This window comes from Oryzias latipes, chromosome 12, assembly GCF_053564925.1.
Source record: "Oryzias latipes strain Hd-rR chromosome 12, Olatipes_Hd-rR_3.1".
NCBI lineage: Eukaryota > Metazoa > Chordata > Actinopteri > Beloniformes > Adrianichthyidae > Oryzias > Oryzias latipes.
In genome coordinates, this window is record NC_136248.1 from 1,312,442 (window position 1) to 1,339,605 (window position 27,164).

General features: G+C 47.1%; 1 protein-coding gene across 5 annotated transcripts; it reads left to right on the forward strand.

Annotated features, from left to right (window-relative positions):
* The first annotated feature begins 170 nt into the window (after positions 1 to 170).
* mbd2 (methyl-CpG binding domain protein 2) lies at positions 171 to 27,164 on the forward strand. 5 transcript variants are annotated; one of them, XR_002288764.3, is made up of 7 exons: positions 188 to 931; positions 3,963 to 4,122; positions 4,733 to 4,873; positions 6,998 to 7,088; positions 7,162 to 7,339; positions 8,789 to 8,943; positions 12,588 to 12,715. XR_002288764.3 is itself a non-coding variant. In XM_023960831.2 (7 exons), the coding sequence occupies exons 1-6, from the start codon at positions 819 to 821 to the stop codon at positions 12,688 to 12,690; spliced, it is 786 nt and encodes a 261-aa protein (XP_023816599.1). In that variant the 5' UTR covers positions 191 to 818; the 3' UTR covers positions 12,691 to 12,715; positions 26,530 to 27,164. The 5 variants fall into 5 exon arrangements, 4 of the variants coding, with proteins under 4 accessions (XP_078812572.1, XP_078812573.1, XP_023816600.1 ...); XM_023960831.2 differs by lacking the exon at positions 8,789 to 8,943 and adding an exon at positions 26,530 to 27,164 and having other exon boundaries at positions 191 to 931; XM_078956446.1 differs by lacking the exons at positions 8,789 to 8,943; positions 12,588 to 12,715 and adding an exon at positions 8,279 to 8,782 and having other exon boundaries at positions 171 to 931.

Consider the following 27,164-nt stretch of genomic DNA (forward strand, 5'->3'; position numbering starts at 1 on the left):
CTCCTTCAAATCCTTGAACTTTTCCAGGATTTCTGCCTCCATAGAAACACACGGGGGGGGGGGGACTTGGTGCATGAGCTCGCTGGTTCGATACCCGGCTCTGGCATTTTTCACAAACATAACTTTGTTGTTATTGTGCTGTTTTTACTTTATTTTTCTTTTTTATTATTATTGCTCTTTGAGTTTCCTTTTCATTCACCAGTCAAACCTTCAACCCTGTATTTCCTTCTAGTTTAGGTTGAATTTTATCTCCTTCTCTTTTTGTTTTACTCATTTCAGTCTAAATCCAACATGAACAGCGATTCCAGTGATGAAGAAAAGCTGAGTGCAGTTTGCGTGACCCCACCCGGACCAGCTGGCGCGCTTTCATATCCGTGACAGTTTGATCCTGCGCGCTAGAGGAGACGGACTCTCCGTCAATAGACGATCTTTGAGAGGTGCGCGTTCGTGTGCGTGAGGGCGCCGTGTGCGCGCGCTCGCAGACGTCACTGTCTGCTGTTGGGCCGGTTCAGTTTGGATGAGACTTGCTGTTCTGAGAAGACAACCCGGACTAACTTGCTGTCCCCGCCCATTTAACCCGGGACCCCGCCGCTCACCGCGCAGTCCGAACCCGGAGACTGCCGTTCGGGTCCAACCCGGTACACTTGGACCGGGACAGAGTCGGTGATCGGGAGAGCAGCGAACGTGACGCCCGTGACGTCGGTTTCCCCCGTCTGCCGCTGGGTTTGCCGCCTCCCGGTTCGTGTTCGGGCTTTTTCGTTTGGACTTTCCTCGGGACCGACGGTCCGGACCGGGACCCAGGAGCCGGTAAGAGTCTGATGATGGAGAGGAAGAAGGCGGACTGTCCCGCTCTGCCGCCCGGCTGGAAGAAGGAAGAAGTGATCAGGAAGTCCGGACTGAGCGCTGGAAAGAGCGACGTCTACTACTACAGGTACCGACGAGCCGGGCCGAGCCGGGCCGGGCCGGACCTGTCACCGAGCAGCTGACCAGCAGCTGTTCGGAGAGTTAGTGTAAACAAACGTTCAGGCGCGAGGCTTTCCCAGAAACCTCTGGTCTGTTCCGGGGGGGGGGGGTATAAAGTGCCCTTTTCCCCGGGGGTTGTAACGAAGTGGCGGGGGGGGGGGGGGGTCCAAAGTTGACCATAATGAAGTGCCCTATTGGGTCTAGGGGTCTTATGCAGTGCCTCTTTTTTCCCTTGGGGGGGTTTAATGAAGCGCCCCCCCCCATCCCCCCGTCAGCGTGACCTTCCTGCCCTCCATTGCCGGCAGCTTTTATCCTATAGAATCTCCATCATGGCGGCGTGTGTTTCCCGTTGGCCGACACAAACACACAGACAAACAAACAGACAAACAAACAAACAAACAATCAAACAAACACGCAAACAAACAAACAAACACACAAACACGCAAACAAACACACAAACATTAGTTGGTAACCTTCGGCTCCTCCTGCTGCCTACCGTGGCGTTAAGAAGCGATGCCAAACTTTGGCGCCACACATGATCACCAAGTGTGGCTGGGTCAAAGGTCATGAGGCAGTTCTGTGCTGCGGCAGCAGGATCCTCGGGGATCCGGCAGCGGGATCCTCGGGGATCCGGCAGCGGGATCCTCGGGGATCCGGCAGCGGGATCCTCGGGGATCCGGCAGCGCGATCCTCGGGGATCCGGCAGCGCGATCCTCGGGGATCCGGCAGCGGGATCCTCGGGGATCCGGCAGCGGGATCTTCGGGGATCCGGCAGCGGGATCCTCGGGGATCCACACTCGTATCTGCAGTCGTTCCCTCTGCAGCTCATCCTCTTTTCAAACGGCCTCGAGAGGAAAAGTTAGAAGCCCAGTGAAATGTTTGGGACGTCATCCTGGACGACTTTGGTGCATCAGTCTCCCCCCGCAGAGGACTGTGGATGTCCTGAAGGAGCAGGGAGGAGGTGGTACCGGAAAAACCCAGTGGTTCTGAACTGGAGCCCGTTTCAGACTGTGGATGTTCTTCTTCTCTTCAGGGAAGCCAGAGCAGCAGAAATCACCTAAACTCTGCACAGCAGAGAGGGACGGCAAACACTTGGACGTGTTCATACAGTGTCTAGTTGGACGGGGGGGGTTAGGTTCTGGATCAGCAGAGCCGCCGTCTGCCTCCAGCCTGAGCCGGTTGGGTGGATGGGGTCTTCTGGCAGCAGATGGAGGCTCTCTCTGAGGTTTGTCTCAGCCGGAGCTGCAGCTTTGCAGGCCTGCGGTGAGGCTGTGACGTTGCAGAGCTGCCGGCTGCTCTCAGAGCCCCGCTTCCTGTTGTCGGCGGCAGAGGCGCGGCCCTGCAGGAGCGTCTGACCGCCGTCACTTCCTGAAGCTCTAACACCCAGGCTTACTTTCAGTTTGGTTTACATTCTGACTCATCAGTTCCAGTAAGGAGGCCCGTCAGCAGGTCACTTTACTGGAAAGGCGGTTCACCCTGAGCTGGCCGGCTCTGGTTCTGAGCTCTGGAAACCCGGTTTGAGGGCGGGCTCACCCGCAGCTCAGTTTCAGAGGCTTCTTTAGCACCACTGAGTGTTTCTGTGAGAGCACACTCCTGCAGGTACACAACCATCTATGGCCAGTGTGTAATAATAAAATGGATTAGATTTATCTGCTCTTTTCCAGACGCTCAAAGCGCTTAGAATGTGTCCATTATTTATTCACTCTTGGTGATGGAAGTTCATCATGCTGGTAGGCAGCAGCTTGCCCAAGGGCCCTCACTGGGTGGTGTTAACTGCTCACCAATTCAATTGCTTGAACTGCATGTCAGTCCTTCACCTTACCAACCGAGCTACCCAGCCGCTAGTGTAGTGGTAGAGAGGTTGACCTCTGATCAGAAGGGTACAGGTTTGGTCCTTGGGCAAGAACCCCACATTTTCTCCCGGTTCAGTGAGCAATGATTGGTCCGTCTACATTTCTATGGCAACCACTCTCTCCAATCAGGAGTTAGAAGGCCACACCCCTTCCATGGACGCGGATGGTTGCTTCCTCAAAGTGATAATGCACACTTCAAAGGTCATTAACCCGCCTATAACATGGTCACTTACAAGAGAAATAAATATTCAACCACTTTTTAGTACTTTATTGATATTTTTTCAGTTTTGATCACTTTTTTGTCACGGTAACATGAGAACACGCCCCTTTGTTTCGGCTCAGCCGGCGCCGACCTCGACTGCAGCGTCAAAGGAAAGCGATATCTATGCTGATGATCACGATGGTTAAATAAAGCATCAGTTCTCCTAAAGTTTGTTTTAAAGAAGCAGAGCAGTGATACAAAACATTTAAGCCACGTGACCGGAACTACTTTTTTAGGCGTGCGGTTATTACCTTTTAATGCACAGCCAATCAGAATCGAGTATTCGCCTGGACCGTGGTATAACTTGATCCAGAACTGTTCTTCTGACCAGTAGAATGACTGAGGAACAGCTGATCATTTCTCCATCGACGTCTGCGGGATTCTGGCTTCCTGGAACCACTTCCTGTTTGGAACACCAGGGGGGAGGAGTCACTCAGTCCAGTTATCATAAACAGTCAACGATACACACTCATCCCTGTGCACACACACAAATGTCTACACGTACACTCTCACACGTGCACACAACCATCAACATGTCATCTCTTTTTTCATCCCGGGACAGAGTGGAGGCTCTCCACACACAAAGAGTTTCCTTTTGGGGGAATGAACCCCTCCACCTTTCTAGTGACAAATCAAAAGCTGACGACGTCCTTAGGTGACCCCACGGGTCTGCTGGTCATGACCACATGCATACATGCAGAGTGGGATGAAGGGGGAACATGCGTGTAGCGGTTCCTGCTCATGTGCAGCTCTTCTTCCTGTCGCGTAGCGGCTCCTCAACCAACAGAGGCTCATTCATGACGTTGAAATATGTATTCTGAGACATTAAATGCAGATTGTCTGTACTCCCAGAGTCTTACCTCTGTCTTCCTCATTGCCTTCAGTCCCACAGGGAAGAAGTTCAGGAGTAAGCCTCAGCTCGCCCGTTACCTTGGAAACACAGTGGACCTGGCATGTTTCGATTTCCGCACCGGGAAGATGATGCCGGGAAAACTGCAGAAGAACAAACAGAGGCTGCGTCACGAAACCCTGAGCCTGGCTAAGGTAGGGATGCTGGATTACACCCGTGGGGGGAGGGGCGCCGCGGCGTTGTCAGATGATCAGATTAAGGTGCTTTCCCGGCCGCAGGTCAACAGTCCAGCAGGTCAGCGGGTCAAAGGCGAGAGTTTGTGTCGATGTTCTTCGAGTCTGCTGTTGAATGCATCCACGCCACAGAGATGCTAATGTCCAGGGCTCACCTGACCCCTGCTGATGCATCATGGGTCAGGTGTTTCTGGGGGAGACTTGGACTGAGTGAACCTGGGCGCCTCGGTTCTGTGAAGGTTCTCTGAATACATGCGGTCCGTGTAACACAGGGGCCGCCGTCATGTGTGGTCGGTCATGCTCGACGCCACAGGCAGATGCAGGATGAGGAATCGACATGCTTCCTCGTAACACAAAAAAAGCTCAGAGTGTGTGTGTCGGGGTGTGTTGTGTTGACACGGTCTCCTGAGACGCTGTTGCTTTTTACACATCATTACTCGTGAGCCCACACACTTCCTGTTGTTGTACAGTTTAAAGCACACATGCTGCTTTACATTCTCTGTCACCCAAATGGGAAGGGTTAGAAACCAAGGAACAAACTGAGAGGATTTTTTGGGTGTTTGAAATCCAGGGAGGGAAGCCGGACCTGAACACGGCTCTGCCCATCAGACAGACGGCCTCCATCTTTAAACAGCCTGTTACCAAGGTTACAAGCCACCCCGGCAACAAGGTGAAGACAGACCTGCAGAGAGCGGTTGAGCAGCCCAGACAGGTAAGGAACCTGTGTACGCCTACACCCCCCCGCCCCCCCCCCCCACACACACACATGAAGGGCGAGGTCAGGTCGTTGCACAACCGATAAAGGTGGGATGTCATGACAACTGTAGCCTCTAGAGGGAGTTGATATGGGAATCATGAGAAGGATGAAGAAATGCTGTCATGACCATAATAACCCTTGTGTTATCCAATGGGGTACAGATGACCCCCCCCCCCTTCCATTGACATGTTCTCCCTACCATTACAAAGGTGGATAAAGGTGGAAAGATTTCATGTAATCCATGGACACCAGTGAAGATCACAAATCATTGAAGAAAAAAGGTTCAGAGCACTGTCTGGTGCAGGGGGCGGCAACCTTTTTTACTCAAAGAGCCATTTGGGACCACCCCTAATCAAAAAAAAAGCTCCCGGAGCCACAACCCGTTTTGACATCATTATATATATTGTGCATGTATATATTATATCAAGTGTGCTCATTACGTCGATCGCGATCTACCGGTCGATCTTCAATGACATGAGTGTAGATCGCGGGCCAGAAAAGATAAAAAAAAAAAAAAAGTACTTCTTTAAAATCCACCAGCCAATCAAAATCCTCACTGAGAAGTACGGGACTGGATTGACATGTAGATTGGCCAATCGGAGATCGTCTGAAGCATACGTCGCTGCAAATGCACATTATGTTCTTTAAAGGATGATACCGCGGCCGCGTGTGGGAGGAGCTACTGGTTCTGGTCTGATCGCTGCATGGAGCGATGTGTTTATCAATGCATGGTAGACACTGAGAATGTGGAGAGATCAGGTTTATTATTTTGAAGAGTTCTACTTGGTAATCATGTTTCCATGTTTGAGTTAATAAAATCATCCCAGAGAAAGTCTCTGCTTCAACTCCTGCAGTGAAAGCTGCGTCTCAATCTGACGCCCGTGTTTGCATCTCTGACAGAGTTTAAAGCCAAAGCCCCTCCCCCACCTCTCCACCTGCTTTTCCTCTCTACCTGTTCACCTGTTCACATCCTCTGCTGCTGAGAGTTGGTTTCCCCCGCGCTCCTCAGTGTGTCCTACACAGAGAGCACAAAATACGATAGTCAGGGCGCTCCAGCGCAGCACAAGGATGAAGGAGCCGGACGCAGGTTTTAGCGGGGATAGAGCGGGTTAAGCAAATGAATGGAAGAAGGCGGCCCGCTGAAGAAATATTTAATACTATACTCATTTTATTATTAGTCTGAACTATCTTTTATTTAGAAAAATCTTTTATTTTATCAGTCCAGTACGGAAAAAAACATAAAAAAAAGCTGTGTTGGGCGGTTTTTGGCTGGGTTTGGCGGTTTTCAGATGACTTTTGGGCTGGAAACCTGTGACTCTATCTGGCAACGCTGGCGCGAACTCTCAGTCTGTCATCAGCGAGTTGGTCTCTGCCCCGCGGCACGTCAAGTTCCCGGTAGAAGATCGGATCGTTTATTGAAGCCGCCCCGCGTGCCTCTCCCTGCTGTCAGCTCTGCAGGTCTCGGCCGATAAATACGAGCTCATTACGAAGCTGTTTTTTACGTGGCTCGCGCTTCGTACGGAGCTAGCAGCGCCTTTGAAATGCCATGAAAAATGAACAAACTAAAATAAAATTTCATTATTATAAAATACTCATTATTTTCCAAAGTCACAGGGAGCCACAACAGAAGGATGAAAGAGCCACATGTGGCTCCGGAGCCATGGGTTGCCGACCCCTGGTCTAGTGGGTCTAGATGACCCAACTCCCAATGTTAAAGTGCCTCCAAGGCACATTAACGTTGGGAGTGGGGTCATCTAGACCCACTAGACAGCACAAGGGATAGACTGAAGCAAAGCATGTGAACATTTAGTCTTTAGCACATAGTGTGGAGTGTTAATGTGTGGTATTTTGTATGTGCAATATTTGTTAATAAAGTTTATTAAAATACAGACGGAAGGAAAGTGAAGCTCAGTCTGCGTTTTGGAAGTGTTTCTTTTGGATGTTTAGCTTATTTTACTCCTTTCTGTGTGATACTGGATATTAAAATGCCTTCAAATAAATAAAGAATAACTGTCTGAAATGACATAACGTTTGTATTTCCACCAACAAGCAGTGGAATAAATCTCTCTGTGTTCAAAGCTGTTTTGGGAGAAGCGGTTAAAAGGCCTGCGCTCTTCAGACGTGGCAGAGCAGGTCCTGCGCACCATGGAGCTGCCCAAAGGACTGCAGGGTGGGTCTCCACGCGCACCTCGCCGGGCCCCCTTCTCACCTGTGACCCCTGACCCGACCCTCTCTGCGTGCAGGTGTTGGTCCGGACCCCAGCGACGACACGCTGCTGTCGGCCATCGCCAGCGCTCTGCACATGAGCTCGGCGCCCATCACGGGACAGACGTCCGCCGCCGCAGAGAAGAACCCGGCCATCTGGCTCAACGCGTCGCAGCCGCTCTGCAGGAACTTCACGGTGACCGACGAGCAAATCCGGTGAGAAACTCCTTCAGCTCCGGTCCAAACGGATCTCTGGTCAAAGTTGTTTGGTTTGTGTGTGTGTGTGTGTGTGTGTGTGTGGGGGGGGGGGGGGCAGAGCTGCTCTAGAATCTCTCAGAAATATTTCTTCATTTTGGTTTCTTGATTCAGTGTCTGAGTGTGGGAGTCACGTTAGCAAACCTTCTAATATTTCTGTTCCTCAGCTCCAAACTAAATCTATTTTTAGGTGTAAAGTGTACAAAATGTGGTTTCTGATTTCAGATCACATTTCTGGCCGGTAAAAAGATCCTTTTGGTGTGGATTTAGCACCACACGCCCCACAGGAATTGCTGAGTTGTAAGATTGTTCAGGTTGTCTTTAGACCCTAAAGAGCGGCAGCGTCAAGTTCTTAGAAACCAAACGTGGCCTGAATTCCTCCTCGTCTGCGTCATGAAGGCCATGTTTAGTTGTCGTGGCTTTTTTCCAGTTTTTGTCCTCCAAGACTCCGCTGGTTGAGTTTTTTGGTCTTTACTGCTCTAGTTTTGCTATTTCTATTGAATTTTGTGGTAAAAACACAGCGGTGAGTTAAAATGCAATGGCTTTTAGAGTTGAAATGTCATTATTTTACCCAGAATTGTCATCGACATAATGGGATGAACTAACGGCAGTTTGAGTCAACAGTTGTAAAAATTGATTTAATATTTAAAATGCAACAGATTATGTTTTTCTCCTGAAAAATATGTTAAACAAGTAAGATTGAAAAGTTATTTTAACAATGTTAAGTGTAACATTATTAGAACATTGAATTCCAAATTCTTCAATACATTTTCCAATTGCATTAAAATTTCAATGGAGAATTAAAAATTACTTTGAGTTCTGGGGAAAAATACTTAAATATTGTATTTACTCACATTTATCAGTTTTGACATGTTTTCCCATAATTGGTGCTAAAATCAGTGGCGGCTCCAGATTCTGGTGTTTTTGGAAAAAGGCAAACCCGGCTCAACCAACCAACCATCCATACGGATGGTCCGTACCGACCGACCGACCAACCAACCAACCGATCAATCAACCAACCGACCAACCAACCAACCAACCAACCGACCAACCAACCGACCAACCGACCGACCGACCAACCAACCAACCAACCAACCAACCAACCAACCAACCAACCAACCAACCAACCGATCAATCAACCAACCGACCAACCAACCAACCAACCAACCAACCAACCAACCGACCGACCGACCGACCGACCGACCAACCAGTCAGTGCTTTTATTTGTGAAGCACTTACAAAAGCCAGAGCATCCAAAGTCCTGAACATAAAATCAAATATGAATAAATACGTCAAAAAAACAATAAAAGCAATCAACCGATCAAAGTTAACAAGCGGATCCACCAGATCTGCTCGCTGGAGTTCAACGCCTGAGTGAAACATCCAGACTTTTCCTCCTCGCTGGTCCAGGAGGCGACTCGTATGGTGTCTGTCAGTCAAAGAGGCTTCACGGGTTGGATGTGACGGATGAGACGGAAGACGGATCGCATCCAACCTGGAGGAGAAGCACACGCGTGCTTTAGTGTCCCTCAGAGCAAGCAGCAGGTAGCATTCATATTCTGGAGGTTAGTAGGAGCTTTGTTTGTCCTCTTCTCTGATGGGGGGGTCTGCCCCCGACCCCCCTTACTGATGAGTGACAGCAGACCCGCGTATCAGTGTCTAGCACCCACATGCCACCACACCCAAAGACTTTTCTTTATCTTCTGCTGAGGGCCTTCTGCTGTTTGATCCTTTTAAACGCCCCGGCTCTTTTCTTCAGCTAAATAAATCGCTTCCAGTCGTCTTTGCTTCACTCCTCCCAGAAAAACCTGCAAAGGTGGTTTCTTCAGCACTTCCACCAATGAAAATGTTTCTGCGGGTCAAGCAATCGTCCTTGCCGATCGGGGTTTAGAAGGCGTTCTGCTCCTTGTTGAAGCGTCGCGTCCAAAGTCTTTTCAGGAGGACGTCACAGTGACGGATGGAGAGACGCCGACTAACCTGCGCCTCCCTCTGACTGACGTTTCCTTCTGCAGACACAGCTTTGATCCGCTCTCCCTGGTGTTTTTCCAAACAGTTCAGCTGAAAGCAACGGTTTCATAGACACATGTGAACATTTGGCTTCAGAACCAGAACAGAGGCAAAGCGGGCTGACACAGTGCAGGGACAGCGGCACGATACTGCAGCGAATGGATAAAGGCTGGAGGCCGCAGCACACAGTCACTATGTACATTTAGTGCATATAGCACGGATGAACACTGCTCATACGTGAACATATGTGGAAAGTTGTGGTCTTTATGTGATTTTCACAGATGTATCATGAATGAACCTCGTTAAAACCACAGAAGAAGTACGAATAAACCATAAAAGAACACGTAAACCAACACAGAACATGAACTGTGTGATTATTGCTGTTTATATACAATTCATTAGTGATTTGTGCGTCAATTACGTATACTGAGCGTGATCTGTGCGCCGTATACGTGATCTAAATGTTATACATTGGTGGTTCATGCGTCAAAAGCCCGGTAGACAAACGTGGAACGGTCCTGGAAAGACGCAAATGTGTGTTTGTATCTCACAAAAATCACACACAATTGTGTAAGATTTGTATAATATCTGTATAAACTATGTAAAGTCCGCATAAACTGCATAATTCTCAACCAACCAACCAGCTCAAAACTGAATTCATGTAAAGAACCGTCGGCTGAAACCGTCGACGGACGTCTGAGCTCATCGACGGACGACGAACGCCAGAAACACTTGGAAAAGTACATTTTGCAAAATGGGCAGAATTTACATGTTAGTTGTGTGACACGGACACGGGTATGTCAATGCTCCAACTGACACTTCCGGCTCGCCGCTGTCTGTCCTCCTGACTGCAGACCTCGGCCTACAGTGATCGGGTTGTGCCGGGATCCTCGTGAGCAGATGTACTATGGAGTACTATCGAGTACTGCAAACACAAGTGCAGTTTAGTAAAAGCAGGTCTGGTGTTTAGAGTCTTCTCACAGCACGTTGCTTGGTATTCCAGTGTGTAGTTGACTCCATCTACTGCAGGACGCACAGCTGTCCTGCGGTTCCTGCAGAGAGACGCCTGCTGCAGTTTCAGTTTCCTGGACCCCAGAACAGCATCATTGTTCTCCAAGCGCAGAACATAGCGGGAAACATCTCAATGTCCATCAGCTGCTCCAGTCGTCCTTTAAAGTAAACGGAGAGCCTCCACAGATGGAACTGATGGCCCCATATTGTTTGTCCTCAGCAGGGACCTCCAGGATCTGCTCGATAAAACACTCAAACTCAGCTCCTTCTGCGTTATGAACCCTAATGTGACAAAATAAAAACTCCCCAGTCTGGATGAAGCAGACGATTGGCTAGCTGTAGCTCAGCTGCACCTGTGGGTGGGAACATTCAAATTGAAGCAGAGTCGGGGCAAAGAGGAATCTGCCTAGCGACGCCCTGCTGAGGTGTTGGCATAGAGTGGAAGGAAGGATGTCCTGTAGACCATCCATCCCTCCATCCAGCTGCTGACTGTCTGCACAGAATCAAACCGCTTTTCCCTTTACTGGTAACAATCATGCAAAAAAAGTTACTCAGCAGACCTTTTGTAATCTGACTACTTGCATTCATTTAGACACAGACTTCATAAATACCAGTGGTTTTCAGGCATCCCACTGTGAAAGATGGGAATAGGCGGCCCCTCTGAGTGTTGTGTGAATGACTCATCGTGGCGGGGAAACGCAGAGGCTTGGTGATGTCATCATCACAGCGGTCGGTTCTGGACACGCGGACCGAGCCTCTCTGGGCTCAGGCAGTCATGGCGGCTAATGAAACCTTTACGGAGTGATTCCCTAACAAGCTGCTGACAGATGAGGGGAGGGCAGACATATTGTGGGCGGCGGCTTCAGTCGGCTGTGGGGGGAGAGAGGGAGGAGGATGAGAGATGGGGAGTAATGAAGCATGAGGCAGGTGAAGCAGGATGAAGAAAAGCTGTCACGCTGCTAAATTTCCCTCAAATCTATGAGTCTGAATAGCATCCAGGTAGCTGCTGAACGCGATTAGGGAGCAGCTGGTGAATCAGTCTCGGGTCAGACGGCGTTTTCCTCCTTTGTGTGGTTTCTGGTGGTCATCCGTGGACCAGCACAGCAGGTTAGAACCCGCTGCAGTGTTTTAATGTCACGCTTTGTGGCTGTTTGAATGCTAGAAGTGCCACCTTGTTGAACCTGTGAGGGTTTTCTCTGGAACAGGTGATGCACTGAGACAGCAGGGGGCGCTGTGGAGACGCACTAAACCTCCTTCCTGTCCAGTGAGGACCAGAACAGCTGGCTAAAGCCATCACTGGAGTACATTACACCTCCGTCTCTTTATATTTGCCTTCATCCCTTCTTCTTTCTCTATCCATTGCTTCCTTGTCCTCCCTTCCTCTTTTCTTTTATCCGCCCTCCTCTCTATATTTTTATTTTCCTCCTTTCATATTTGCGCATTTGGCTTCATTCTCAGTGATTCCCACTCGCCGTCCTTCCTTCTTTTTCTTCATCTTCCTCCCTTCACATTGTGTTTCTCTCCCTCCTTCCCTTCTCTAACCCAAATCTTTCTTATATCTTCTTCGTCTCATTCCCTCCTCTCCTCAGCTGAATGTGCCTCTCATCCTAAATTGCTCCCACATCTTTTCTTTTTTGTTCATTTCTCTTGATTTCCATTGAATGAATGACTTTAAACGTCGTATTCTTATCTTCTCGTTCTCCTCTGTGATGGCAGCTCTGATAGTTTTTGAAGGGACTGAAGACTTCATCTGTTTGGAAGAAAACTGGCTTTTATTATCAAATGTGACCATTTTATATTTAAATGATCTAGTGGATCATTTATAATGAATGATCAGCTTGTTTGATCCGGTTCAGATCATCTCAAATCCTACACACATTTAAAATGATCTACATGTTCAGAGCTCTTTTTCAGTGACTAGTTTCTAAACCTGCTTCTCCAGTTCCTCTGCCCGCCACGGGTTGCTGGTTCAAATACTCTTTGTTTGCTCATTGGGTTGGAAAATGGTAATAAAGTCAGAGATTCCTGTCTGAGGAGCCAGAAGAGCAGAGCTGTTGCTGCGTCTGCTCCATGCACAGGTGGATTCATGGGGAAAAGGTTTTGTGCTTAGCGTTGTTGGAGGTGGAGTTTGCATTCAAACGAAACGATGAAGTGAAACACGCTGACACACGTTGTGGATGTTTCCTCTCAGGGAGCAGGAACTGAAAGTTCACCAGGCCAGGAGGAGTCTGGAGGAGGCGCTAATGGCCGACACTTTGGCGCGCGCCGCTGAAAATACCACAGAGCTGCACTAAAGGAAGACGGCCCGAAGACGGACAGGTGAGATGTGGGAGACGTTTCCCTGGACGTGTTTGTCCTGTGGTCCTGCGTTGTCATGGTAACAGAGGTGCAGATGGTGTCATCCAGAGGTCAGCTTCAATCGAACCCACTTCTAAGTTCACGTGAAGACGAGGCTTCACTATGAGGGCTGGTTGTTCATCACTCATGACCTCTGACAGGAGGTCACTTCAGCAAAAAGTCGTCATTTTTCTGTTTAGAAAATGTTCTGAAATCATGATGTTTTTAGAAAGTAGCAACTTTAACCAGCTGCAGTGTTTGAGAAATCCTCAACAAATGCAGTTCAGGTGATGTTATGACAACAGGTAGAGTAGAGCACAAGAAGTCTTCTTCGTGTGTGTGTGTGTGTGTGTGTGTGTGTGTGTGTGTGTGATTGATGGGCTTTTGAATTGTCCTCAGCACTTTCATATTCATTTTCGGGTTTTGTGTCACAGGCCTGGCAGAAACTAAAACAGAAAGAAATGAAAAACATTTTGTTTCAGAAGTTCACATTTCAATCCATCATCGTTTTCCAGCGACATATCTGTCTCAGGGTTGCCATGGCAACAGGAACTGAGAAGCTCACTAGAGGAAGACTGCTTGGCAGCAGAGTTCATGATGTGACCTTTTCAAAATGATTTGCCTTAGAGAGCAGAGAGGAGTCCAATCGGATGACTTATTAGAGTCTTACCAGAAGCATTTAGATGAAAAAGGATCCCACTTTTATTCAATAAAGTACAGAGTTTTTGGTTAGATCTTCTCATGGCTTATACGTCTACTAACAATGATAATCTCAATCATGAAGAGCCTGTGGGAAACCTTTGCAGCCACCATAACTCAGTCTTCTTGTTCTCACACGTCCTTCAGACGGCTGATTGAAACCATTGTGGTCGTCAGGATTCTCAGTTGACCAAAGGTTTAACCGTCATTTCAATCATTTTGATCTTTTTGCTGATGCGTACGTCCACTGTTTAAAAATGACGCTGATAAACTGTCAGGCATGTGTGCAGTGCTGCAGTCGTATGGAGCTAGTTTGGTGCCATAATTCCACTTTCTGCTTTTAGCGTAAAACTTTCAGAGTTTAGTGTGTCAAAAGATTGTTTTGCACTTGAAACAATTTCCACTGCAGAGAAATTCTCTCTCCTTTGGGCTCAGAACAGAGCAGAGCTCCGCCTGACAAACGTGACACAAAATCCAGCCAATCACAGACAGCAGCCGACACGTCCAAGTCTGTGATTGGCTGGATTTTGTGGCACATTTGTAAGGCGGAGCTCTGCTCTGTTTTACATTTAAGGAAAATCCTCCTGATCTGAAAGATGTCATCCAAAGAGCAGACCTCAGATGAAGATTGCTCGTCTGTTTTTAGATGAATAAAAATCTAAATTTTCAGCAGAAAACAGACGCGACTGAACAGAAAAAACGGAGCCTTCCATCTTGCCATCCGCAGCTCTGACACTCATTCTAGTTTTGATGCTCATTTGTAAAGCGCCGCTCTCCGAATGACTCTCTGTTGAAGCTTGTGTCACCTCACTGACAGTCTGACCTCTGAGAAGACCGTTTTCCACGTCTTCCTCAGAGCAGGCAAACGGCTTTGAGGTTATTTGGGAATGACTTTCCCGCTGCATGGAGCGTTCTTTAGGATCACGGCTGATCTTATTCCATCAGCAGGATGTTCTCATTCAGCATTCCTGTTGTGCTCCTGGAGTAAACATCTGTCATGTATCTGTTGTTAACAGGTTGTGTGTCTGAGACAACACATGAGATGTTTCCTCTTTTAAAGCTCATTTGTTTTCCGCAGAGGTAGAATCGTCCATCAGTGCAGATCTATGCAGATTGGCTTGATAGAAGCTGTTTGGGCAAAAAGAGCCACAGACAGTGGAGGAGTGATTTCTGATGGGTTTTATAGCTGGACCATAGAGGGAAGGGGGCAGTGTTGGAGTGATTGTGGGTCTCCTGGGAAAGAAGCGTTTAAGTCTTCACCCACATCCAAGGCTGCTTGGTTTGTTTCCTGTCGCTGTGTCTCTCCTAATTGGTTCGTTTTAGTTGCTTTTCGTTCTTAGCTGTGCTTTTCCCCATTCTGACCCTATTTTTTACTGTTTTTCTGTTGTTTTTTCCCTTAAATGACGGCTCATAAAATATCTTTATTTTAATTTTTGTTCAGAGAAAAAAACCTCGACTGCAGCGTCACAGGAAAGCAATATCTATGCTGATGACCACGATGTTTTGAATAAAGCATCAGATCAGAGAGAAAGTTTTAAAGAAGCCAGCGCAGTGATACAGAACAGTTATGCTATGTGATCGGAACTACTTTTTTGGGCGTATGGTTATCACTGTGAGGTGTATCACTTTTTAATGCACACCCAGCAGCCAATCAGAATCAAGTATTCACCTGGACCATGCTATAATCTACTCTAATATTCCTCTTGGACTGCAGAGTTGGAAAGGAAAGCACTTCCTTCATTATTTCTTCAATCCAGCTGTTTTTTATTTTTGGGTCACATGACCAGTGTTCCCATCACCAGCTTACGTACCTTTGACCACAGTAGAGATAAGACAGTGTTTTATTTATTATTCCTCATAATGCAGACGATCTTTTTGTCAGAAGATCAGTAACACTCCTGGACAGTTTAGAGCCACAAGGAGACCCACCAAAGCTGCAACACTGTGGTTTGAGCGTCCATGTCCGTCTGCATGCAACCGTAATGCTTTGTAACCCTTGTGCTAACCTAGGCACGTTAACGTTGGGAGTTGGGTCATCTAGACCAGTGTTTTTCAACCTTTTTTGAGCCACGGCACACTTTAACCCTGACAAAAATCCCGCGGCACACCAGCATCCAAAAAAGAAAAAAAAGCAGAAATTCATGGTCTGTATTGATCGACAGCCCCCCCCCCCCCCCCCCCCCCCCCCCGCGCGCGCAATCTCACGTGGATTTTTGTGATAATTGTGGCAGAAAAAGCAGGAAGTTGCAGCTGTTTTTTTCTAAGAGATGAACCACCAGCTAATGACGAGCTCTAGCTGGTATTTTTGTTAGAACTGAGCGACTTTATCAGCAGAATTAAGAACAAGGAAGTGAAGACTTTAACCACTTCTGATTGGTCAGACTGATGACATGTGATTAAGCCTTCAAGAATGATTGGTGGACACAGTTAAAGGGGCGGGACTTTTCCTTACACAGTTATAGCTGCAGCTAAATCGCGGTACCGTGATTCTTATCAAAATGTCTTTAATAGAATCAAATAAACACAAAGAAAAAGTAATTTTAAGATCTTTTATATTCCTAACTACTCAGTGTTTTATCAGGGCCTGTTTGGATGAACAAAGAGTTGATTTCCTGGAAATGGAAAATATTTTTAGATCAGTTAATGAGGGCAATTTCTCCACGGCGCACTTGACTATCTCCCGCGGCACACTAGTGTGCCGCGGCACACTGGTTGAAAAACACTGGTCTAGACCCACTAGACAGTGCTCTGAACCTTTTTTCTTCAATGATTTGTGATCTTCACTGGTGTCCATGGATTACATGAAATCTTTCCACCTTTATCCACCTTTGTCATGGTAGGGAGAACACGTCAATGGAAGGATCGGGTCATCTGGACCCCATAGGATAGTACAAGGGTTAAGTCAGGACAGACAGTTGCCTGTTGCAGTGGAAGGGACTCATGTTTGCAGTTAAAAGAAAAAGACTGAGAATAATGACATAAATATGATGCCATCAATCTCATAGCATGAGAGAAGAACCACATGATTTACTGCAGAGGAACTTTCTCTGTGGGCCAGTGGCCCTTTTGGTCAAATGTTTGGCTGCTAAAGACAAACTGCACAGGATGGAGAGAAGTAGATTTTCTCACATACAAAACCTACGACGAATTCCTCGCCACCAGTCAAAGACACGCAGGAATGTAGAGTGACAAAAATTCAGGTGCAGGTACCTCCCAGCCAAAGGTGAGCTCTGTGCAGGGCTGCCAGTAAAGGACAGAGTCTGAGCCATCATCACAAAACCAGAAATCCTACGGGTTTAATGACCTGCCAGCATTAAGACATGAAGGTCACGGATGTCAGGCTGGTCATAATTTATGACAGGTTCTCCCCTAAGTCCATCACCCTGACTCTGCACAGAAGAAAGTGTGCCATGGACCAGACGCTGTCAGTTCCCCTCAGCAAAGAGACGATGGAGACCCCGCAGTACAACAGAAAGATGTGAAACGCAGCTCAGGTTGAAGAGCATCCAGCTCCATGATGCACATCAGCAGCAGAGTAAAAGAGAGGCTGATGCTCCCAAATCTCACTAGCAGCTTGAAGAGGCAAAACACTCATGGCCATCTTTGTGGCACAGGGCAGGACAGGAACACGCAATGCCAGAACCAGTGTGCAAAATAGTGTAACAGAAGCAGGAAGTCCTCAGTGCAGACAGGAAGTGGAGAAAGACCCAAAGATCCAGACTGACAAAAACCAAGCAGACAAAGATGTGTTCAGTAAGAGGCAGAGGTTGTAGAGAAACTGCAACGCTTTGGAAAGACACGTAAAAATAGAAAGGAGGACAACTTCCACTAATCCACCTGCACAGCCACCCTGGATCTTTGCCATTCACCCGCCTGCAATAGATGAACGAGGGAATTTAATTCATCACAGACAGCGTTTTCTGACTGCAAAAGAAAATGTTCAAAGAATGTCCCCCACTCTCAAAATACATGAAGCTGATGTCTTCATTCACCACAGACGGCGTGATCCCGCCAAAGGCTGTACTGCTGCTTTAAACCTGCAGACGGGGCTTTTATCTGATTGAGACGATGGAGAGAAAAGGCCGACCATATGATCCAGACAATAGTAGCAGTGTGTGTGTGATTATTAGCTGTGTACCTTGTAATTTCCACAGGCGCTGATTCAGACTCCTGCAGCCTTTTTCAGCTGCTGGTAATTAGTGAATGTTGAAACACAGAGAATTATCTGCTTCAGAGTCATTTAGAAAGCTGATAAGTGCTGTGTGTGTGTCTGTGTGTGTGTGTGTGTGTGTGTGTGTGTGTGTGTGTGTCTGCTGTCAGTCAGCTGAACTGCCTCCATTAAGCAGCAGATTATCAGGATTTTCTAATTATTAGAGCATAATTAAGACTTAGAGCAGGATTACCAGACTGAAACATGGAAAATCTGAAACAAAGGCTTTAATGAAGTGTCTCAGTGAAACTGAAAGGAGTCAAAGCTGAAGTCTGAAAATGAACAAAACCTGGAAGTGCTGGCTGTGAAACTGCAGTCTGAAGCAGATGGACTTTAAATGATATCAAGAAATAAAAATGGAGCCAAATTAGAAACCCAGAAAAATAACGTTGGTCCTGACCTGCTGAAAAACGTCCCAGCGGTTGTAAGAAGTAGAAATGTAGTTTGAACTAGAAGGAGCTGCTTTTCCAGAAGCACATGCAGTTGAATGTTATATTACTGAATGAAAAGGAAACTTAACCCTTGTTCTATCCTAGGCACGTTAACATTGGGAGTGGGGTCATCTAGACCCACTAGACAATGCTCTGAACCTTTTTTCTTCAATTATTTGTGATCTTCACTGGTGTCCATGGATTACATGAAATCTTTCCACCTTTATCCACCTTTGTCATGGTAGGGGGAGGGGGGGGGGGGGGGGGTCATCTAAGATAGCACAAGGGTTAGAAGGGAATAATTGGCAAAAAAGAAATAAAGAAATGATCAAAGTTGACCGTAAATAAACTTAAACAGCTCAATAACAACAAAGAGGCAGAAATCCTGGAATAACTGGAAAAGTTCAAGGATTTGAAGACCTCAAAGTCACAGCTGGAAAAAGCTAAAAGAGCTGAACATTTGAATAGTTGAATGTTTGAAACAGATGGAAAACTGTAGGAGGAGTTAAGCGGCAAAACATGGAGGAAGATACTAGAATAAAGAAAGAGAAACAGGAAAACTATTTTTACATTTATTTTTAATTCAACCCATTAAAAATTACAAAAGTAGTTAAAACTTAAAGACTTTAGCGTCACACAACGTATGTACTTATATATCACTTTACAGTCACTCACACACTGATGACGGCTCCACTGCCAAACACTGAGGCAACATGGGGTTCAGTGTCTTGCCCATGACACTACGACAAATGGGCGGGCATCGAACCCGCAATCTTACGATTGGAGGTCGACCGCCCTTCCACTGCACCACGGCCGCCCATTTAGAGAGGATCTTATCATGATTGTTTTCCAGTTTCTCCTTCTGTACCCCGTTGGAATCCCCCAGAGTTCCCCGTTACATGGAGCGTTCTGAGTGTTTCAGAGAACCCAGAGGGAACGTTTGAGAACCCAGCCTCCTCATGTGGTCTAAAGGGTTTCACACGGCTCCGCCCCCCATCATCAATGACCTCATTCTGGGCTAAGAGCAGACTAGCACAGACATTCATGGATGAACCATCAGCCCAACATTGGAACCAGGAGGGAGGTGGATCTTGTAGGCCCCCGGTCACCTGGATGAGCGTATACTACACAGACACTGGGGGGCAGTAACAAAGAGGGCTGGTGTATCGGTGGCTTCCTTTCCTCAGCCCCCCAGGCAGGTGGAGGAGTGGGATTCCCGGGTAGTTGGAACCACCCCCCCTGTCTGCCAGTCCAGTGGTACAGTCCCCGACTGCCCCACGATGCTGCAGAGACGGGTCAGCCAAGACCCTCCCACAGCGTCCAGAGACCTGAGGACCCGGGCAGACCTCATCCCACCACCTTCCAGCCAAAGGGCCCTTCCACTACAAACAAAAATAAAATCCAACTTTTTGTCAAATATGTGGACATTTATTTGAGCTCATTAGTTTTAGCATGAAGACTAAAGGAATCTCACTTTTCTGTCATTTCTCAGCATCACTCTGCCTTTTCTGAGTAAAAGCTTTGTGTCAAACTGAAGCCGTCTGCAGATTAATTAGAACACCGCCCCCCCGCCCAATGTGGTGTCAAAGGGTTCATGAAGACGCCAGACTCTCCACATCTCCTCAACCGTCTTCATGTCTCTTTTACAGAGACGGATGTTTTCAATCTGGATGAGGGAGGAGATTCAGATGACCCCCCCCCCCGAAACAAAAACAAGTGAAGCATTTAGGACTTCAAGTTGAAACTACCATCTAGGGACAGAGTCTAAAGTTAGCCTCCACAATAACTCCCAGATTTTACCTCCCATGTTCTCCTCATCACTATATTGATCACTAATACTGGCACGTTGTGAGTTTTCCTCATGTGCTGCAGGCCGAGTTGTGAATCCACATCTTTACAGTGTTTTTCATTCCTCATGGATCCTTCTTCCCGTCTCTCCTTCCTCTAGTTGGAATTCTTCTCCTCTTCTTGTCCCACTCAGGTGAACCCAGGCTGGGGAAACGTGACCTTTCCCGTTTCCACGCCATGTCCCAGTCCTGTTAGCTCTGTATGACAGTCAGTGGTGAGCTGCAAAGTCTGCTCCTGTCTGGACCCGGTTGCATTGATGGTTCCATACGTTGTCTGGAGTTGACCCCCTCCCTGAGGGAGCAGGACCTGCAGAAGGCTGTATCCATCAAATCCAACCCTTGATGCTGGATGTGGAGCAGAGAGGCTTTTCTGCTCTTTGGTTTGACTCCAGCCTGTTTTCTTCCACCATCCCAATGTGGACACTTCACCACAGACCAGCGGTGAGGTCTATGGCTGGGGGCTCTGAGAAACACAGGGGGGGGGGGATTTTTTTAATTCAATTCTCTCCATCATCATTTACAAAATCATTTCTTGACAAATCAGACACTGAGATTTTCTGGATTTTTCTTCTCATAGTTGTGGTTTACCTGTGATGAAAATGACAGGCCTGTCATCTTTATAAGTGGGAGAAGATGCTCAACTGACTAAATACTTCTCTGCCCCTCTGGATATAAATCTGCTATATTCCAAAAATCTGATTGTGTTTCAAATCTCGCTTGAGTATTTTTCCATACATGAACGATATTGAGCCACACAGCCTATAATAAGCAGCACAACACCACAGTGTGTGTGCACACACATTCTGACACACGTGCACACACACACATTCTGACACACGTGTGCACACACACACACATTCTGACACACGTGCACACACACACACATTCTGACACACGTGAACACACAAACATTCTGACACACGTGCACACACACACATTCTGACACACGTGTGCACACACACACACATTCTGACACACGTGCACACACACACACATTCTGACACACGTGCACACACACACACATTCTGACACACGTGCACACACACACACACATTCTGACACACGTGCACACACACACATTCTGACACACGTGTGCACACACACACACATTCTGACACACGTGAACACACACACATTCTGACACACGTGTGCACACACACACACATTCTGACACACGTGCACACACACACACATTCTGACACACGTGCACACACACACACATTCTGACACACGTGCACACACACACACATTCTGACACACGTGCACACACACACACACATTCTGACACACGTGCACACACACACACATTCTGACACACGTGCACACACACACACACATTCTGACACACGTGAACACACACACATTCTGACACACGTGTGCACACACACACACATTCTGACACACGTGCACACACACACACATTCTGACACACGTGCACACACACACACATTCTGACACACGTGCACACACACACACACATTCTGACACACGTGCACACACACACACATTCTGACACACGTGCACACACACATTCTGACACGAGTGCACACACACACACATTCTGACACACGTGCACACACACACATTCTGACACACGTGTGCACACACACACATTCTGACACACGTTTGCACAAACACACATTCTGACACACGTGCACACACACACATACATTCTGACACACGTGTGCACAAACACACATTCTGACACACGTGCACACACACACATACATTCTGACACACGTGTGCACACACATACATTCTGACACACGTGCACACACACACATTCTGACACACGTGTGCACACACACACATTCTGACACACGTTTGCACAAACACACATTCTGACACACGTGCACACACACACATACATTCTGACACACGTGTGCACACACACACATTCTGACACACGTTTGCACAAACACACATTCTGACACACGTGTGCACACACACACATTCTGACACACGTTTGCACAAACACACATTCTGACACACGTGCACACACACACATACATTCTGACACACGTGTGCACACACACACATTCTGACACACGTGCACAAACACACATTCTGACACACGTGTGCACACACACACATTCTGACACACGTGTGCACACACACATTCTGACACACGTTTGCACAAACACACATTCTGACACACGTGCACACACACACATTCTGACACACGTGTGCACACACACATTCTGACACACGTTTGCACACACACACATTCTGACACACGTGCACACACACACATACATTCTGACACACGTGCACAAACACACATTCTGACACACGTGCACACACACACATACATTCTGACACACGTGTGCACACACACACATTCTGACACACGTTTGCACAAACACACATTCTGACACACGTGCACACACACACACACATTCTGACACACGTGCACACACACATTCTGACACGAGTGCACACACACACACATTCTGACACACGTGCACAAACACACATTCTGACACACGTGTGCACACACATTCTGACACGAGTGCACACACACACACATTCTGACACACGTGCACACACACACATTCTGACACACGTGCACACAAACACACATTCTGACACACGTGCACACAAACACACATTCTGACACACGTGTGCACACACACACACATTCTGACACACGTGTGCACACACACACACATTCTGACACACGTGCACACACACACACATTCTGACACACGTGCACACACACACACATTCTGACACACGTGCACACACACACACACATTCTGACACACGTGCACACACACACATTCTGACACACGTGTGCACACACACACACATTCTGACACACGTGAACACACACACATTCTGACACACGTGTGCACACACACACACATTCTGACACACGTGCACACACACACACATTCTGACACACGTGCACACACACACACATTCTGACACACGTGCACACACACACACATTCTGACACACGTGCACACACACACACACATTCTGACACACGTGCACACACACACACATTCTGACACACGTGCACACACACACACACATTCTGACACACGTGAACACACACACATTCTGACACACGTGTGCACACACACACACATTCTGACACACGTGCACACACACACACATTCTGACACACGTGCACACACACACACATTCTGACACACGTGCACACACACACACATTCTGACACACGTGCACACACACACATTCTGACACACGTGCACACACACACACATTCTGACACACGTGCACACACACATTCTGACACGAGTGCACACACACACACATTCTGACACACGTGCACACACACACACATTCTGACACACGTGTGCACACACACACATTCTGACACACGTTTGCACAAACACACATTCTGACACACGTGCACACACACACATACATTCTGACACACGTGTGCACAAACACACATTCTGACACACGTGCACACACACACATACATTCTGACACACGTGTGCACACACATACATTCTGACACACGTGCACACACACACATTCTGACACACGTGTGCACACACACACATTCTGACACACGTTTGCACAAACACACATTCTGACACACGTGCACACACACACATACATTCTGACACACGTGTGCACACACACACATTCTGACACACGTTTGCACAAACACACATTCTGACACACGTGTGCACACACACACATTCTGACACACGTTTGCACAAACACACATTCTGACACACGTGCACACACACACATACATTCTGACACACGTGTGCACACACACACATTCTGACACACGTGCACAAACACACATTCTGACACACGTGCACAAACACACATTCTGACACACGTGTGCACACACACACATTCTGACACACGTGTGCACACACACATTCTGACACACGTCTGCACAAACACACATTCTGACACACGTGCACACATACACATTCTGACACACGTGTGCACACACACATTCTGACACACGTTTGCACACACACACATTCTGACACACGTGCACACACACACATACATTCTGACACACGTGCACAAACACACATTCTGACACACGTGCACACACACACATACATTCTGACACACGTGTGCACACACACACATTCTGACACACGTTTGCACAAACACACATTCTGACACACGTGCACACACACACACACATTCTGACACACGTGCACACACACATTCTGACACGAGTGCACACACACACACATTCTGACACACGTGCACACACACACATTCTGACACACGTGTGCACACACATACATTCTGACACACGTGCACACACACACATTCTGACACACGTGTGCACACACACACATTCTGACACACGTTTGCACAAACACACATTCTGACACACGTGCACACACACACACACATTCTGACACACGTGCACACACACATTCTGACACGAGTGCACACACACACACATTCTGACACACGTGCACAAACACACATTCTGACACACGTGTGCACACACATTCTGACACGAGTGCACACACACACACATTCTGACACACGTGCACACACACACATTCTGACACACGTGTGCACACACACACATTCTGACACACGTTTGCACAAACACACATTCTGACACACGTGCACACACACACATACATTCTGACACACGTGTGCACAAACACACATTCTGACACACGTGCACACACACACATACATTCTGACACACGTGCACAAACACACATTCTGACACACGTGTGCACACACATACATTCTGACACACGTGCACACACACACATTCTGACACACGTGTGCACACACACACATTCTGACACACGTTTGCACAAACACACATTCTGACACACGTGCACACACACACATACATTCTGACACACGTGTGCACACACACACATTCTGACACACGTTTGCACAAACACACATTCTGACACACGTGCACACACACACATACATTCTGACACACGTGCACAAACACACATTCTGACACACGTGTGCACACACACACATTCTGACACACGTGTGCACACACACATTCTGACACACGTTTGCACAAACACACATTCTGACACACGTGCACACACACACACACATTCTGACACACGTGTGCACACACACATTCTGACACACGTTTGCACACACACACATTCTGACACACGTGCACACACACACATACATTCTGACACACGTGCACAAACACACATTCTGACACACGTGCACACACACACATACATTCTGACACACGTGTGCACACACACACATTCTGACACACGTGTGCACACACACACATTCTGACACACGTGCACACACACATACATTCTTACACACGTGTGCACACACACACATTCTGACACACGTGTGCACACACACACATTCTGACACACGTGTGCACACACACACATTCTGACACACGTGTGCACACACACACACACATTCTGACACGTGCACACACACACACACACACATTCCTAGTGGTTTAACCTCTGGTTGTGAATGAGCTCCATCCATACGTCTTTCATCTCCATAACTTTAGTGTCTTGATACTCATTTGGCTTTGAAATTCTCTCAGTCTGGATGAAGATGTCGTGGTCCAGCATGGATCATCCATTATTTATGACTTCACATTTGGACTGAACTCCAACTTTGAGACATTTTTTATGATATTTCATCCATTCTTTCCAGACAGTCAGAGCAGAACATAAAATAGCAAAGTCCCATTGAACTTTATTAGCACCGCCTGAAGAACAGGCATGGGCTCATGAGCACCCTCTACAGTCAGGCAGGCAGTAGCTCTGTTTAAAGGAAGAGACTTTCTTTCAGAGACACTTTAATTAAAAAAACTAAGCAGAAGATAAAACAGCTCAAATCTTTTCTGAAGTCAGAATGGAAGTTTCTTCAAATTTAAAGGCCTGGCTTGCAAAAAGATTGTCAGGTTATCCAATCAGTGAATGACGTTAAATCTTTCCAATGTTGCTGTAGAATTGTGAAAACCACTTTAAACTGTCAAAGAAAGTCTAGACCCAAGAAGGGAAATAGGAAAGATGAGGACTGCTTCTGCTGGCTGCTGCATCTTTCTCATCTTTTGAAATTTCAATTTCAGTCCTTCAACATTTTGCTTTACAAAGAAAATTATTGGTGAAAGAATGACTTGACATCCCATAACCTTGGTTGCTATGGCTGAGAGCAGTCCTCTGTCAGCCTTAGAGCCTGTGGTTCAGTCGTCCAGCCATGTGTGAAGTGGATGAGCGCCTGCGTGAGCACCTGTGGAACAAACCCAACACTTGATCTAAAAGCCAGCTTTCATTGGGCTTTTGATACTCAGATGATGTTTTATAAGTTTAGTTCTTTCATTTAAAAAGTGTTTTGACGTTTATGGAGCCCATAAGGGGTAGTAAAAACCGATCGTCCTGGTTTGTCCCTTTAGGGCCTCCGTACAAAATAAGGGAGTAAAAATATCAGCACAGTTTTTCTCAGGTTTGATGGGAAAATCTGCCTTTTCCCTTTTTGATTGACATGGCTTAATTCCAGCTGTAGAAACCACATCTGGATAACAGAGAACACAGCGTCATAACACGAACGATGAGCTGCAGCTCCAGCAGCAACAGTTGACTAACTTTCCATGCCGTTCTTCCTCTGCAGAGTCTTCACCAGCCTCAGGGTTTTCTCTATCGTCATCTTAATGCAGACTGTAAATCAGAAGAATGCAACCCGCTGGAGGAAAAATCCCTGATGCTGCTTTGTTGCCGCCGTGGCAGATTGCCTCCAACCTTCTGTTGAGAAAATGGTTTCCACAAGGGCACAGCCGTGGAAATCTGTCTGCAATTTCTGCAGAGCAACAGCAGCAACCGGAGAGCAGCGGCAACAGCAACTGTGTCATCAGCATTGATCAAGCACCAGCAACAAAGCAACAAACGGCAACTCAGGAATGTGTGACTTTGTCCAAGCTCAAAGCAACCAAAGCCTTTGGTCCTCTGTGTGGTTTATCAGCTATGCCAACTATACAAAAACGTTTTCTGTTCTGGGTTTGGAATTCCCACAATCCTCCTTGTGTCTTAAATGTAAACAATGAAGCATAAAGGAATAAAGCCAGAGCAGAGCTGCTTCTGCTGTGATGATGTGTTTGTGGAGTCAGATGTCATCAGGTTTACGTCTTCAGGGGTTTAAGTCAATAAAAATAAGAAAACACAGCAATTACTTATTTAAAACAAATTTTATACATGCAGTAAATATTTGTGTACATTTCTTGTACTGAAGTAAATAAACTATTATATTCA